We start from the raw sequence: 16,414 nt of genomic DNA, 5'->3' as shown, positions 1-16,414 counted from the left end.
CTACCCATATACTAGATAAAGGGGCTGTCAGTCACAAGGTTTTTTTTACAATCACACAGTTATAAGATGAAAGCTATATATTTATACAATCATTATCAAAGATCACAGCTACTGATTTACAGTTCAGCAATTTAGCTATTTCCTTCTGACTATTCTAATACACTAGAAACTAAAAAGAAATAACTATATAATGAGACAATAGTCATGATCCTTTGTTAAATTCTAACTTCTCAGTTACAACTCCTCTCTTTCATTTGATCATTCTCTCAACCATCAGGGATATGTGGGAAATGACCATTCGAACTACCTCATGCTGCAAAGGGGTATCTGCATTATGGGGTGGAGGAATGAAATGGTTGATATTCTTGGAGAGACTGTTACCTCTGGGTTTCAGAGCTTATCTGGCACAGAAACAATCTGGAGGCTTTAAGTTTCTGAAAAAATAAACTTAATAGATGTGCCAGTTTGAATGTATTATGTCCCCCAAAATGGCATTATCTTTGATGCAATCTTGTGTGGGCAGGAGTATTATGTTGGTTAGACTGTAATTCTTTGAGTGCTTCCATGGAGCTATGACCCACCCAACTGTAGGTAATAACTCTGATTGGATAGTTTCCATGGAGGTATGGCCCCACCCATTCAGCATGGGCCTTGATTAGTTTACTAGAGCACTATATAAGCTCAGACAGGAGTGCGCTTGTTACAGCCAAGAGGGACACATTGAAGAATGCACAGGAGTTGAGAGAGGAGCTGTAGCTGAGAGACACATTTTGAAGATGGCCATTGGAAGCTAACACTGACATTTTGGAGAATGCCAGTTTGAAATGCAACCTGGGAGCCAGCAGATGTCAGCCATGTGCCTTCCCAGCTAACAGAAGTTTATGGACACCATCAGCCATCCTTCAATGAAGGTACCCTGTTGCCTTGGACACTTTGTGGCCTTAAGACTGTAACTTGTAACCAAATAACTCCCCTTTATAAAAGCCAATCCATTTCTGTTGTTTTGGATTCTGGCAGCATTAGCAAACTGTAACAATAGGTAAAACTTTTATAGGGTCTTAGATAGAGCTCAGGTTATTATTTAGGGTTTTCAGGACTACTATTAGTTGGGGCTTGGCATATTGTGGCAATTTGCAAATTTGGCTGAAGCTGGCATAAGACTAACCTCCAGAATGTCTTCTCAACTCTATTTGAAATCTCTTAGCAACTGAAATTTTATTTTGTTTCATTTCTCTCCCCTCTTTTGTTCAAGAAGTTATTATCAATCCCATAATGCCAGGGCCAGGTTCATCCCTGAGAGTCATGTCCCAGCTTGCTAGGGGGCTTACACCCCTGGGAGTCATGTCCTACATAAGGGGGAGGGTAGTGTGTTTATTTGCAGAGTTTTGCTGAGAAGAAGGGAGGAAGGGAGGGGGGGAAGAGAGAGAGAGAGAGAGAGAGAGAGAGAGAGAGAGAGAGAGAGAGAGAGAGGGAGAGAGAGACCACATCTGAACAACAAAAGAGGTTCTTTGGAGGTGACCCTTAGGCATAATTATAAATAGGCATAGTTTCATCATTACAGAAATAATTTCCATAAGGGCAAATCTCAAGATTGGGGGCTTGGCTTATTAAATTGGGAGTCCCTAATGCTTGAGAGAATTTCAGGAATTCCCCATGTGGGGAAGTTTAATAGTTCCACACTTTTTCTCCACTCCCTCAAGGGACTTTGCAAATACATTTTTACTTTTATGCCCCAAATACTCTGGAATTTATCAGGGTATTACAATAACCTGTACTGAATAACAAGATTTCAACCCATATTCTAGTTTCCATGTAATTAGATTGTTTAAATAAGCTGACCACACAGGTTAAATTGGATAGTGTGCTACAGAAAAATAAAATTTTAGACAAAGTAAAGACTCTTCCTTTGGTCTTGCATAGAAGTTGAAATATTCTGATTTACCTAGTCTTAACCAGGCCAGCTACATTCATATCTCTATTTGAAGTCTGATCTCTTTTTCAGCTTCTTTAACAGTTGCTGTATGGACTATTGCTGACTTTCAGAGCTGCAGAACTCTAACTCTGAGTCTCAAGTGTCACAAGATACCCAAAGTTCCAGAAACTACCAGGTTATGCACAAAGAGCACAGCATCTCAGAATTTAGAAATAAGTTAAAACTCAGGAGTAAATGTAACTGCTGTAAGAGCTTACATTCTAGAAATCTTTACAATGAGTCTTAATGAACATTCTGTACTCCTTAATCATCAATTGCCCAATCTCTGCCCACTTTTTATCTCCTGATAACCTATGCTCTTGAATTTAATTCTCAGAGTTTGCTCATTATAGTTAGTTTATATTAGTGAGATCATACAATATTTGTCCTTTCACTCAACATAATGTCCTCAAGTTTCATTCACCTCATTGCATGCCTCCCTTCACTTCTTTCTGCAGCTGCACAAGATTCCATCATAAGTATACACTACCGTTTGCCCTTCCACTCCTCAGTCAAGGTATGCTTGGGCCACCTCCATCCATTGGTGATGCTGCCATAAACACTAGCATGCAAATGTCTATTTGTGGCCCTTTCAGTTCTTCTAAGTACTTAGTAACTGGATTGCAGAATCATATGGCAGCCGTATATTTAGCCTCCTGTGGAACTGCCACACTGCCCTCCAGAAGAGCTACACCATTCTACTTCCCTACCAACAGTGAATAGGTATATCTCTCTCTCCACATCTTCTCCCACACTTGTATCTTTCTGTTTTTAAGCAGTTTTATTCACACACCATATGATCCATTCTAAGTGTACAGTCAATAACTACTTGTGTAATCACATAGTTATATATTCACCACCACAATCTATATGAACACATTTCCATTTCTTCTGCAAAGAAAGAAGAAAAAAAAGAGAAAAAGGAGAAGAAAAAATATCCCAAGACTATTACTGTGTTACTGTTAACTATAGACCCTAGTTTGCATTAATTGTATTTTTTCCATATACCATCCCATTTTTAATACCTTGCAATGGTCACATACGTTTATTCTTGCTTCTGTAAAAACTTTTGTATTTTTGTACATTTAGTCACCATCATTGTCCCCTGTAGGTTTTCTTAAGTTATCCAGTCCCAGTTTTTATCCTCCATCTTTCCTTCTGGTGCCATACATGCCCTTAGCCTTCCTCTTTCAACCATACTCACACTCAGCTCTGTTGTATTATACTTACAATATTGTGCTACCATCACACAGTAGTGTACTATCTATTTCTGAATCTTTACAATCAATCTTGTTAAACATTTGGTACTCCTTAAGACTCAAATGCCCAATCTCTACCCTCTTTCTATCTCCTGATAATGTGTTCTCAACTTTAGCTCTCAGAGTTTGCTCATTATAGTTAGATCATATTAGTGACACCATACAGTATTTTCCCTTTGCTTTTGGCTTATGTTGCTCAACATAATGCCCTCAAAGTTCATTACATTGTTGCATGGTCATGACTTTATTCTGTCTTAATGACTGCATAATATTCCATCATATGTATACACCACAGTTTGTTTATCCACTCTTCTGTTGATGGACATTTGGGCTGTCTCCATCTCTTGGCAATCATGAATAATGCTGCTGTAAACATCAGTGTACAAATGTCCACTTGTGTCTGTGCTGGTTTGAATGTATTATGTCCCCCAGAAAAAGCCCTATTCTTTGATGCAATCTTGTGGGGCAGATGTTTTAGTGCTGAATAGATTGGAATCCTTTGAGTGTTTCCATGGAGAGGTGACCCACCCAACTGTAGGTGACAACTCTGATGAGATAATTTCCATGGAGACATGGTGCCACCCATTCAGTATGGGCCTTGATTACTGGAGCACTATATAAGCTCAGACAGAAGGAGTGAGCTTGCTAAAGCCAAGAAAGACACTTTGAAGAATGCACAGAAGCTGAGAGAGTAGGTGCAGATGAGAGACAGTTTGAAGATTGCCATTGAAAGCAGACTCTTTCTCCGGAGAAGCTAAGAGAGAATAAACACCCCAAGAGCAACTAAGAGTGACATTTTTGAGGAACTGCAGCCTAGAGAGGAACATCCTGGGAGAAAACCATTTTGAAACCAGAACTTTGGAGCAGATGCCAGCCACGTGCCTTCCCAGCTAACAGAGGTTTTCTGGACACCATTGGCCATCCTCCAGTGAAGGTACCTGATTGTTGATGACTTACCTTGGACACTTTATGGCCTTAAGACTGTAACTTTGTAACCAAATAAGCCCCCTTTATAAAAGCCAATCCATTTCTGGTGTTTTGCATTACAGCAGCATTAGCAAACTAGAACAGTGTCCTAGCCTTCAGTTCCTCTGAGTATATACCTAGTAATGGGATTGCTGGTTCATATGGCAATTCTATACTTAGCTTCCTGAGGAACCACCACACTGCCTTCCAGAGCAGGTGCACCATTCTATATTCCTACCAACGGTGAATAAGTGTAGCTATTTCTCCACATTCTCTCCAACGCTTGTAGTTTTCTGTTTTTTTTTTTGATAATGTTCATTCTAATATGTGTGAGATGATATCTCATTTTGGTTTTGATTTGCATTTCCCTAAAAACCAGTGAAATTGAGCATCTTTTCATATCTTTTGAGCCATTTGTATTTCCTCTTCAGAAAAGTGTTTGACCATGTCTTTTGTCCATTTTTAAATTGGCTCATTTGTCTTTTTGTGGTTAAACTGTAGGGTATCTTTATATATTCCTGATATTAAGCCTTTATCCAATTTCCTGACAAAGTCCTTTAATGCATAAAAGTATTCAATTTTGAGGAATTTCCATTTATCTATTTCTTCCTTTATTGCTCACACTTTGGGTGTAAGGTCTAGGAAACCACCTTCTAACAGGACCTTAACATGTTTCCCTACATTTTCTTCTAAAAGCTTTATGGTCTTAGCTATAATGTTTAGGTATTCGATCCATTTTGAGTTAATTTTTGTATCAGGTGTGAGATAGGGGTCCTCTTCCATTCTTTGGGATATGGATATCCAGTGCTCCAAGCACCATTTGTTGAAAGGCTGTTCTGTCCCAGTTGAGTGGTCTAGGCCACTTTATCAAAAATCAATTGTCCATAGAAGCAAGGATCTATTGATGAACACTCAATTTGATTCCATTGATCAGTATATCTATCTTTATGCCATTACCATGCTGTTTTGATGACTGTAGCTTTGTAATATGCTTTAAAGTCATGTAGTGTGAGATTTCTCCCTTCATTTTTCTTTCTGAGGATATTTTTAGCTATTTAGGGGCACTCTGCCCTTCCAAATAAATTTGATTATTGGTTTTTCTATTTCTGTAAAGTAAGTTGGGATTTTGATTGGTATTGCATTGAATCTATAAGTGAATTTGAGTGGAATTGACATCTTAACTATATTTAGTCTTCCAATCCATGAATATGTTATGTCCTTCCATTTATTTACATCTTCCTTGATGTGTTTTAGCAATGTTTCATAGTTTTCTGTCTATGGGTCTTTTAAGTCCTAAATTTATTCCTAAATATTTGATCTTTTGTTGCCTTTGTAAATGGAATTTTTCCCTTAATTTCCCCTCAGATTGCTCATTACTAGTGTATAGAAACATTACTAAATTTTGCATGTCAATCTTATATCCTGCCACTTTGCTATACTCATTTATTAGCTCTAGTATGTTTACTGTAGATTTTTCAGGATTTTCTATGTATAGGATCATGTCATCTGTGAACAGTGAAAGCTTTTATTTTCCTTTACAATTTGGTTACCCTTTATTTCCTTTTGCTGCCTAATTTCTCTAGCTAGAACTTCCAGCACAATGTTGAATAACAATGTTGACAGTGGGCATCCTTGTCTTGTTCCAGATCTTAGAGGGAAATCTTTCAGTCTTTCCCCATTAAGTATGATGATAGCTGCAGGCTTTTCATATATTACATTTATCATGAAGTGTTTACATCAAGAAAGGATGCTGAATTTGATCAAATGCCTTTTCTCCATCAATTGAGATGATCATATGGTTCTTCCCCTTTGATTTATTATGTGGTATATTACATTAATTGATTTTCTTGTGTTGAACCACTCTTGCATACCTGGAATAAAGCCCACTTGGTCATTTGTATAATTCTTTTAATGTTCTGCTGGATTTGATTTGGAAATATTTGGTTGAGGATTTTTGTATCTATAGTCATTAAAGAGATTGGTCTGCAATTTTGTTTTCTAGTTGTATCTCTGTCTGGTTTTGGTATTAGGGTGATGTTGGCTTCATAGAATGAGTTAGGTAGCTTTCCCTCCTCTTCAATTTTTCTGAAGAGTTTGAGCAGTATTGGTACTAATTCTTTCTTGAATGTTTGGTAGAATTCCTATGAGAAGCCATTTGGTCTGGGCTTTCTTGGGAGGTTTTTGATGACTGATTCAATCTCTTTATTTGTGATTAATTTTTTGAGGTCTTCTATTTCTTCTCAAGTCAATGTTGGTTGTTCATGCTTTTCTAGGAAGTTGTTTATTTCATCTAAATTTTCTAGTTTGTTAACATACAGTTGCTCATAGTATCCTCTCATAGTCTCCTTTATTTCTGCGGGGTCAGTAGTTATGTTCCCCTCTCATTTCTGATTGTATTTATTTACATCCTCTCTCTCTTTTTCTCTGTCAGCCTTGCTAAAGGTTCATCGATTTTATTGGTTTTCTCTCTACTGTTTTCATGTCCTCAATTTCATTTATTTCTGCTCTAATCTTTGTTACTTCTTTCCTTCTGTTTGCTTTGGTGTTAGTTTGCTGTTCTTTCTCTAGTTCCTCCAGGTGAGCAATTAAAGTCCTCAATTTTTGCTCTTCCTTCTTTTTAAATATAGGCATTTAGGGCAATATATGTCCCTCTCAGCACTGCCTTTGCTTCATCCCATAAGTTTTGATATGTTGTGTTCTCATTTTCATTTGCCTTGAGATATTTACTGATTTCTCTTGTAATTTCTTCCTTGACCCACTAGTTGTTTAAGAGTGTGTTGCTTACTCTTCATTTATTTGTGAATTTTCCAGCTTTCTACCTGTTATCAATTTCCAACTTCATTCCGTTATTATCTGAGAGGGTGTTTTGTATTATTTCAGTCTTTTTAAATTTATTGAGACCTGTTTTGTGAACCCAACTTGTGGTCTATCCTGGACACTGACCTATGAGCACTTGAGAAAAATATATATCCCACTGTTGTGGGGTGCAATGTTCTGTTTTAGTTCATTTATCATGATATTCAAGATCTCTGTTTCCTTACTGATCTCTCATGTTGATGTTCTAACCATTGATGAGACTTTTGTATTGAAGTCTGCAACTATTACTGTAGAGGTGTCTACTTCTCCCTTCAGTGTTGTCAGTGTTTGCCTCATGTATTTTGGGGCACTCTGGCTAGGTCAATAAATATTAATTATTGTTATTTCTTCTTGATGAATTGTCCCTTTTATTGATACATGGTGCCTTTTTTGGCCTCTTTTAATTACCTTACATTTGAAGTCCAATTTGTCTGATATTAGTATTGCTACCCCTGTTCTTTTCTGGTTGTTTTTGCATGAAATATCTTTTTCCAGCCCTTCACTTTCAACCTACTTTTGTCCTTGTGTCTAAAGTGAGCCTTTTTCAGATAGCATATAGATGAATCCTGTTTTATTTATTTATTTAAATGCATTGTTCCAGTCTATGTCTTTTGGTTGGGAAATTTCATCCATTAACATTTAATGTTATTAGTGCATAACTTATCTTTTTTCCTCTCCTTTTACCCTTTTAGTTACCCTTACTCATAATCTTCATTTCTACAATCTTCTCCAATGCTCTCTCTCATCTTTTCCTATCTGCCTGTAGCACTTCCTTTAGCATTTCTTGTAGAGCAGGTCTTTTGTATAAGAACTCTTTCAGTGTCTGTTTATCTGTAAATATTTTATGCTGTCCCTCATTTTTGAAGGACAGTTTTGCTGGATATAGAATTCTTGGTCCCCAACTTTTCTCTTTCAATATCTTAAATATATTATACTACTGCCTTCTTGCCTCCATGGTTTCTGCTGAAAAATCTGCACTTAGTCTTATTGAGCTTTCCTTGAATGTTGACTGCATTTCTCTTGCTGTTTTTGGAGTTCTCTGTTTGTCTTTGGTATTTGACAATCTGATTAGCAAGTGTCCTAAGTAGTTCTATTTGGATCTATTCTGTTTGGGGTACACTGTGTTTCTTGGACCTGTAATATGATGTCTTTCATAATAGTTGGGAAATTTTCAGTGATTTTTTCCCCCTCAATTATTCTTTCTGCCCCTTTGCTCTTCTCTTCTTCTGGCACACGCATAACATGTGTATTCGTGTGCTTTATATTGTTGTTCAATGCCCTGAGACCCTGCTCATATTTTTCCATTCTTTTCCCTATCTGTTCTTTTGTGTTTGGGATTTCAGATGTCGTGTCCTCTAGTTCAGTAATCCTTTTTTCTTTCTCTTCAAATCTGCTGTTGTATGTCTCCATTGTGTTTTTCAGTTCCTCTATTTTGCCTTTCATTCCAATAAGTTCTGTCATTTTTTTCCTGCAAGCTTCTGAGTTTTTCTTTATAGTTACCCAGTGTCTTCTTTATATGCTTCATCTCTTTTTTTCCACATTTTCCTTCAACTTGTTGATTTGATTTAGAAGATGTGTTTGAACATCTTTAATTAGTTGTTTCAACTCCTGTATCTCATCTGAAGTTTTTGTTTGTTCCTTTGACTGGGCCATATCTTTGTGCTTCCTGGTATGACTTGTGATTTTTTGCTGGTGTCTACCCATCTGATTTTCAAGATTAATTTATTCTGGAGGTTGTTTTCCTCTTTTTTCTAGGGTTTTCTTGTTGATTGGCTTTGTTCTCTCACTGTTCTTTGACATTAGGTTCAACTTATTCTAGACTTCTAGCATAGCTTCTGTTTAACTGATCAAAAATTTTCAACTCTTATTTTTCTGATTCTTGCCCTGCATTTATGGAAGTTTTTTTGAGATTGCCCTTTTTTATGCAGTTGTTTCACCCCCAGGAAAAAGCTTTCTCTTTCTCTTCTTTCTTCTTCCTCAGGGAATGTTGATTTGCTATTTGTTTTGTTTTGCTTTTTTCTTTTTTTTGCCTATACATGTTTTTAACATTCCTTTTGTTACCTCTAGCAACTTTTACCTGGAGGTTTGACTCTGGGTGGAGGGTCTCCCAGATAAGATTGATTCTAGTCAGGTTTTCCCAGACAAGATGGGTCCAGGATTCACAAAGGGTGTGTAATCAGTATCAAGGTTCCCTGGGATGAGATCCAACTGGGTGCCAGTCTTTCCCATGAAGTCTGTCAATTCTGTGCTTTTCCTGTCCTGCCCAGTTGATGGTGCTTGTCAGCCCAAAGGCCTAAAGTGGTACTGTACCTTTAATTCTCAGCAGACCCTGTCTCTCCCTGGGGTGTGATTGAGACAGAGATTGAGGCTGAAGGTGGGCTTAAATTGTTTCTGTTTTCCAGCTCCTGGGGTCTGAATTCTCTAAATAACAGTCACCAACTGGGCTGGGCCTTGCTTTTTATAGGTCGAATCTGCTGCTGATATCTCAGCCCCTGGGGTATAAATTCTGAGTGACAGCTTACACTTGCACTGGGCCCTGCCACCCTTTCTTGGGGGAAGATATGCCCTTTAGTTAACTATCTCCTCTACCTGATTAGCAACTTTATCTTTCATCCCTAGTTTCACCCTTGCCTGGGGCAGGATTGAAAACAGAGAATGCCTCCTCCTTTCTTTATTGGGCTGCTTTAAAAAAAAAAAAGAAAAGAAAAAAAAATCATTGTCAGAGCCAGTCCCCAGTCCCCCTGGTTCACCAATCAGGAGCCTGAGTTTGTATCCAGCTCTATGTGCCCCTTTTCCTGGGGCATAGCCCTTTTCCAGCACCATGAGCTCAGACAACTCCAGAGGTCTCTGCCTTAAATTTTTTTTTTCATCAGCTCTGCCCTCTCAGTGTTGGGAGTGGAGCTGCTACAGAACACTCAGTCTATTTCTTGGTTGCATTGTAGATTTATCTGTGCTCAGAGCTGGTATTCAGCAGTCTGAATTTGTTAATCAAATTTGCAATTGGAGTGTGGGTGAGTTCACCTTCTCTTGCTCTCAGTACAGAGGGCTTCTGTTTCCTACCAGGGAGAGACTCTGAGTCAGCCTGCCGTGTCAGTGGGGGAGGGGCACCAGCCACCACAGTATGGAAGAATTAACTTATTTACAGTTCTGTGCTGTGATTTATCAGTCTTGGCCCTTCAAATCATTCCTGCCTTTTGTACAATGTGCATCTGGTCTCAGAAGGCCTTCAACCAGTAGTTCCAGACAGTTCCTGACTATTTACTAGCTGCCTTAGAGGACGAACTAAATTCCACAACTCCCTATGCCTTATTGATAGGTTTTTGATGACTGATTCAATCTCTTTACTTGTGATTAGTTTGTTGAGGTCATCTATTTCTTCCTGAGTCAGTGTAGGTTGTTGTGTGTTTCTAAGAAGTTGTCCATTTCATTTAACTTGTCTAGCTTGTTGGCATACAGTTGTTCATAGTATCCTCTTATGATCTTTTTTATTTCTTTGGGGTCTATGCTGGTTTGGATGAATTATGTCCCCCCAAAATCCATGTTCTTTAATGCAATCTTGTGGGGGCAGGTGTATTAGTGTTGATTAGGTTGGAATCTTTGGATTAGGTTGTTTCCATGGAGATGTGACCCACCAATTGCTTGTGTTGTGCCTGGGGTCTCTGCAGACTTGGGTCCCTGTGCCTGGCTATTCATGGGGTTCTAACTTACTGCTGTGAGTGACTGTATAATCTGCATCTGTGGCAGGAGGGACCTGGGCCATGCTGCCTCTGTGTGAGTCTACAGTTGTGCAGGACAGAGTGAGGGGGAGGATTCCAGACTGGCACATCTGGGAAGAAAATCTCTTACCTAATTTTAGTGAATATTTTTCTTTCTCTTTGATTCAGCATTTGTAGAGTCTTTCTCCAGTCTCTGTCATCCTCCAGAATTGCAAGCAAGAGGAATTTGTCTTTTAATAGTTAATTCTGAGCGGAAAGTTTTCCAGGGTATGTCTTATGACACTATGTTGATGATGTCACCCCTGATTTCGCTTAAATTTTCATAATGTATTACTCCTGTGCTTCAGCATGAGCAAGGGAGAGAATCCTTGTTATTTGATCTTCTGTGTCTCTCTTACCATTTCTTTCCTGTTCTTTTGCTTTTTAGGGCCAGATATGTATCATGCTAGGTCATAGCTGAGAGGCAGTGAGAGACCTGGGATGATCTTACTCTGTGCTCAGGAAAAATAAGCAGAGACAAAGATGAAGTTCGGTTCATACCTACACCTTTTTTTTGACTTTGAGGTTATCTATTCCATACATCTCTGGTTCCAGCTGAGATTAGGCCATCCATCCATCCATCCATCCATCCACTCATCTGTCCTTCAAACACTTATTGTTAAGTCACAGAATTAAAGTCTGTGGATACAAAGATGAATAAATAATTTTGTTCCCTTTACAGACTTTGACCTTCACAAAAATTATTCTCTTTGCTCTGACATGCTGCCACAATCTCACCTCATTTTTTTTTTTTTTTTTTTTTTTTTTTGCTGAAAGAGCAGAGGAGAAACTTTCCTTGAGGTTTGGAGTTAAAAGTTTTTGAGGCAAAACCCTTAGACCACAAATGGGGATCAATCATTTTTACCTTGTGAATATTTTGATGTAGAACAGGAAAAAGGAGAATTTAGCCCATGGACCACCGCTCTTGGTTTATGTTTTACTTCCCACCTCATAGCCTCCTGAGAACTTAAAGGGAGGACTTCTGCTATGGAAAAGTTAGGGTCATTAATTTTTCATTCATTTTTATGCCATAATAATGTTTATTATTTTGTTTAATATTTGAACAACCACATTTTGCCTGTTGTTGTGAACCCTTGCCTTCCAGGAACTAAGGCAGGATGGTGCACTTCTCTGTTCATGAAAATGTGTATATGGAAAATCAGCCAAATACAATGCCAACCCATGTTGGCCATTTACAAAATTGGTTTGATCTACTTATTTATTTTTTTTAAATGGGAAAATATTAACATCTTATTTTATTATCAGTGTTTGCATTTAATGTCAAAGAAATTAAGTTTTACCATTTTACTGTAGGGTTATGTAACATGTATTCAATTCTCTAAGACTACTCTAGCACTGTTCCTTTGGAATTATTTTAGTCATCCCCAACATGTGATGTTACCAAAGAGCTTGAATCTAAACAAACAAAATATCAAATAAGTGAGACAAGAAGTAGTCATCAGCTGATGTGTGGGGCTGTTAATCTCCAAAAAGACACTTTGTGGAAACATGTCTTCTGAGACAGTAAATTAGAACCTTCAAAAAACAAGGGCAGAACAAAATATAATAACAGGAGCTTCTGCAGCTTAAGCATTCCATAGGCCTAAGCCTCTGACAGATGCAAGGCAAAGCATCTTCCTGCAAACTAAATGGCCTCCAGTATTTCCATCTAGTTGAGCTTTAAGAGATTGAGGCCCAAGACATATCATTATTACATTATTACATATACATCATCTTGGTTCTGGTTGCATTAATTAAGTCTGAAAAGTTTAATACCCATCCAAGTCCAAAGAGGCAAGAACACATAAACTGGTATGGTAATTGGCAAGAGCAGACTGTAAAAGCACAGGCTGGTTGTGCTAGTGCAGCCCTGTGGGAAGTTTTCTTCAACAGAGGTTGAATAGAACAGTCCTGCTAAACAGACCAGTGGAATAAGGACAGTCAATGTAGGAAGAGACAGAAACATTCTTCTTCCCCACTTATTACCCACCACCCTGACTTTTTAAAAGGTATGCAGCATTAACAGAATTTAACTGTTGTGCTTTCTTTAAATTATGATCTAGTGCTGCTCCATTTCTTCTTGCTTCTTATTTTGATGTGTCATCCCAGCTGCCAGTGGTATCATATTAGGAATGCCATCAGTGATTGGATATGCTATTCCCAACTCTTCATTAATCAATTCATGTGCCGATGCTTCATATCTAAGCGGCTTATTGGAGAGCGGGCACACCAGGAACTCCAGCACCGCCGAGTTGAAGGCGCGGGGAGGCTCCTCCGCCCTCCTTTTCTGATCCGCCGGGACGCGTGCAGCCACCCAGGAGACACCGCGGAGGGCGACGTGAGTGTGCGCAGCGGCACTGAGGTAAGCCTGCCGCGCGCTCCGCTCCGCTCAGCATGGTCTGGCCTGATCTACTTATTTTTGTTTTTCTTCTTTGGTAGGTGGATATAACAGACAAGAGAAATAAGTAGATAAAAATTTTGGAAGGGGATGGTGAAATCCATTTGTTCCATCCTCATTAGGAAATGCTTTTCTCATGAGGTGGGTGTGGAGAAAGATTTCTGGTGAGTGGCAATTGAAAAATTTTGTCATTACTGTGCCTCTCACAATGAATTTCCTTTCATGTTTCCTGGCTAAAGTTTGTCTGCAGTCTAACTAGTCTGTAGCCACTATGTTATTCTTTCTTTCTTTCTTTTTTTTATTAGAGAAATTGTAGGTTTATAGAAAAAACTTGTGGTAAACAGAGTTCCCATAGGCTCTTCCCCCCGCGTTATTAACACTTTGCATTAGTGTGGTACATTTGTTACAAGTGATGAAAATATTATTATAATTGTACTATAAACTATAGTTCATGGTTTAAAATAGGGTTCCTTGTTTGTGCTGTAGTCTTTTCCTTTTTTGATATAATCAACACGTGAAATTTTCATTTGTTCAAATAAACTTTAGGAAGGTGGAAGGCATATATTTTTTGTTGTATGATGATTCGTTTTACAGAAAAAAGCTTTGGTTAAGGCAGCTTATAATTATTTGTATTTCCAGAGATAGAGAAAGAGATAGGATACAATATGAGTTGGATTATTGCCCCTTTCAGTCAGTGGATTATCCTTTCTTCTTAAAGCAGTCGGGAACTTCCCGACTTCCATGAAAGAGAAAGCACTAGGGCCAATCTCTTCTTGAGTTCTACTATATTTTATTCAATTTTTTTCAAAGAATTTAGTATGTATAAATTTATTTTTCATTATTCTAATTGTATTTTTTAACTTAGGGAAGTTGTAGGTTTACAGAAAAAATCATGCATTAAATACAGGGTTCCCATATACAACCATATTATTAACCCCTTGCATTAGTGTGGTACATTTGTTACAATTCATGAAATAACATTTTTATAATTGTACTATAAACTATAGTCCATCATTTACAACAGAGTTCACTGTGTTTTACAGTCCTATTTTTTTTCTTAATTTTTATTTTAGCAACATATATACAACCTAAAATTTCCCCTTTTAACTACATTCAAATATATCATTCAGTGCTGTTATTTACTTTCCAAATGTGGTACCATTACCACCATCCATTACCAAAACTTTTCTATCACCTGTGTTAGATATTCTTAACTAGGGTTTGCATCAAACACCTGGAGAGTTTTTCCAAGCCCCAGCCTCTACCCTGGAGGGTTTGATTTGAGAGAAGTATATGTATGTTGAAAAAAGTTCCTTGTGGGCTTATCCTTATCCACTGGTTCATGAGATCATGGACAGAGGAAACCACTTATCTTCCTTTGCTGCCAGCTCAGAAAAGGAGCAGAATAAAAATACAGGACAGAAGCAGGGTTCTTCTTTCTTTCTGGTTCTTATTACTTGACTCGGGATCCACCCATCTGGATGGCTCAGGTCTGTATTGCCTTGAGTGCTTTTGAGAGGTGCAAATTTGTTTTTCTGCTTTGCATCTGGATAGACAGCATTTGGGATTTCTTCACAGACATGATTTTAAAACAGTTCCAGTTTGGTTTATTTGTTTTGTTGTATTTCATTTTTATTTAATCCTGCTGAGACCCTTGAGCTTCCTTAGGTTGAATCAAGGGCAGCCTGATGTTTTCACAGACCTAAAGGTTACCTTTCCAAATGATATCTACCTATCTATCTATCTATCTATCTATCTATCTATCTATCTATCTATCTATCCAGTTATCCAACAAACACTTGTTGAATACTTGCTGTTTAATAAATATACCAGGTATTGTACTAAGAGGGCTATAGCTAGAGTTCCCTATAGATGATATAGGAACATACTTCTTAAACTTGGGGCAATTAAATCTGCAAGAATATGAAGCAGTTTGTCATGATGCATCTTCTTGGGCAGAAAGGACTTTTATAAGAAAAACAGGGTTATCGGTAGTAGATTGCAGACTTTGCACTAAATTTTAAGATGAAAGATTTTTGTGAAATTTTGTTATTTATAGCAGGCTGCTTTCATCCCAGACCCTTCAAATGAGTACAAGACCATGTAAACTTTTACAGATATTTCAGTGGAAAATGTTGAGAAGCACTGAATAGAGTGAGTGAGTGAGTGAGAGAGAATGAGCTTGGACTTTTCAGGCATTCTTGTTTTAACTTCTTAGTGTTTATTCAGTTTTTCAGTAACAGGCCTTCAGGACCCCAAACCTAATGCTACTCCTTGGTTAGAACAAGGGGAAGAGACATGGCTCTTAGAGTCCCAGAGTTCCGGCGAGGAGGAGATGCCAAGCAAGACCTACACAGGTGAGGTTGGTAACAGTAATTCCAGTCAAGGAGTGAAACTTTGAGACTTTAACTCAACTCATAAACATTCAAATAGAAACTATAACAATATTGTGTAATTTCTAGTTCTGTAATCCAGGGATCCTAAGCTACTTCCATAGTTGGAGTGTAATGAATTTAGATACTTTCTTTTGCACCTTTGGATTATTGTGCCTTATCTTGTACTAATGGACCATAAGAAAGGCAAATAAGTGTCTGCTTGAATGCCATGCAAAATGATTTCCCCCACAACTTTATTTTTATGTAGGGAAACTTGGCCAGGGGCAGGGAAGATTGGATCCCAGCCCTGTCTTTGAATCCTTGGCCTGACTGTTAGATTAATCAGTATAAAGTGATTGGTATTTTTCTGTGTTTGGTATTTTTCTAGCTCCCTGTCCCATTTGGTCCCAGAAGCTGATTTTATTATCTCTGGTGTCTGAAGTCTTGGCAACGGGCAGTCAGGGAAATTGGCTGAGGGAGAGTGTTACAGTAGTAAAAATGTATATGTAGAAAGTATGATTTCAGGAGATTATTTTGGCTGCTCGTAGGGGTAAGTAAATTTGATAATGTTTGCTGAATTCAGTTGACTACTGGTTGGAGGGATCAGTGCTATTCTCTGTTTTTTTTTAAGCTTTTGCGTAATGTCTTTTTTTTTAAAACCTCTATGGAACCTTAGCTGTCCTTATATATCTAAAAATTTCCCTTTTTCTTATGATTTTGCTTTATAATAGCAAATATACTGAGAAAATACCTTTAAAGATAATTTCAGTTTTTATTTAGTTTTTTACATAGCTTTGTGTCACATATTATTCTAAGTGCAGGGGATAGAAAAG

General features: G+C 37.9%; 1 protein-coding gene across 1 annotated transcript; it reads right to left on the bottom strand.

The window, feature by feature from the left end:
* Window positions 1-12,558: 12,558 nt before the first annotated feature.
* Window positions 12,559-12,774, bottom strand: LOC119519635 (phosphatidylinositol N-acetylglucosaminyltransferase subunit Y-like). The gene has a single exon (XM_037817395.1). It carries the CDS (start codon window positions 12,772-12,774, stop codon window positions 12,559-12,561), a length of 216 nt encoding a protein of 71 aa, XP_037673323.1.
* Between the last annotated feature and the right edge of the window lie 3,640 nt (window positions 12,775-16,414).

The sequence above is a fragment of the Choloepus didactylus genome, chromosome 2, assembly GCF_015220235.1.
Source record: "Choloepus didactylus isolate mChoDid1 chromosome 2, mChoDid1.pri, whole genome shotgun sequence".
NCBI classification, from domain to species: Eukaryota; Metazoa; Chordata; class Mammalia; order Pilosa; family Megalonychidae; genus Choloepus; species Choloepus didactylus.
The sequence above is the reverse complement of the archived record's forward strand: the minus strand, read 5'-3'. Positions and strand labels throughout refer to the sequence as shown.

Bases quoted from the DNA above. Each gene is read 5' to 3' on its own strand.
- LOC119519635 (XM_037817395.1), bottom strand. From the start codon at position 12,774: ATGTTTCTGTCTCTTCCTACATTGACTGTCCTTATTCCACTGGTCTGT.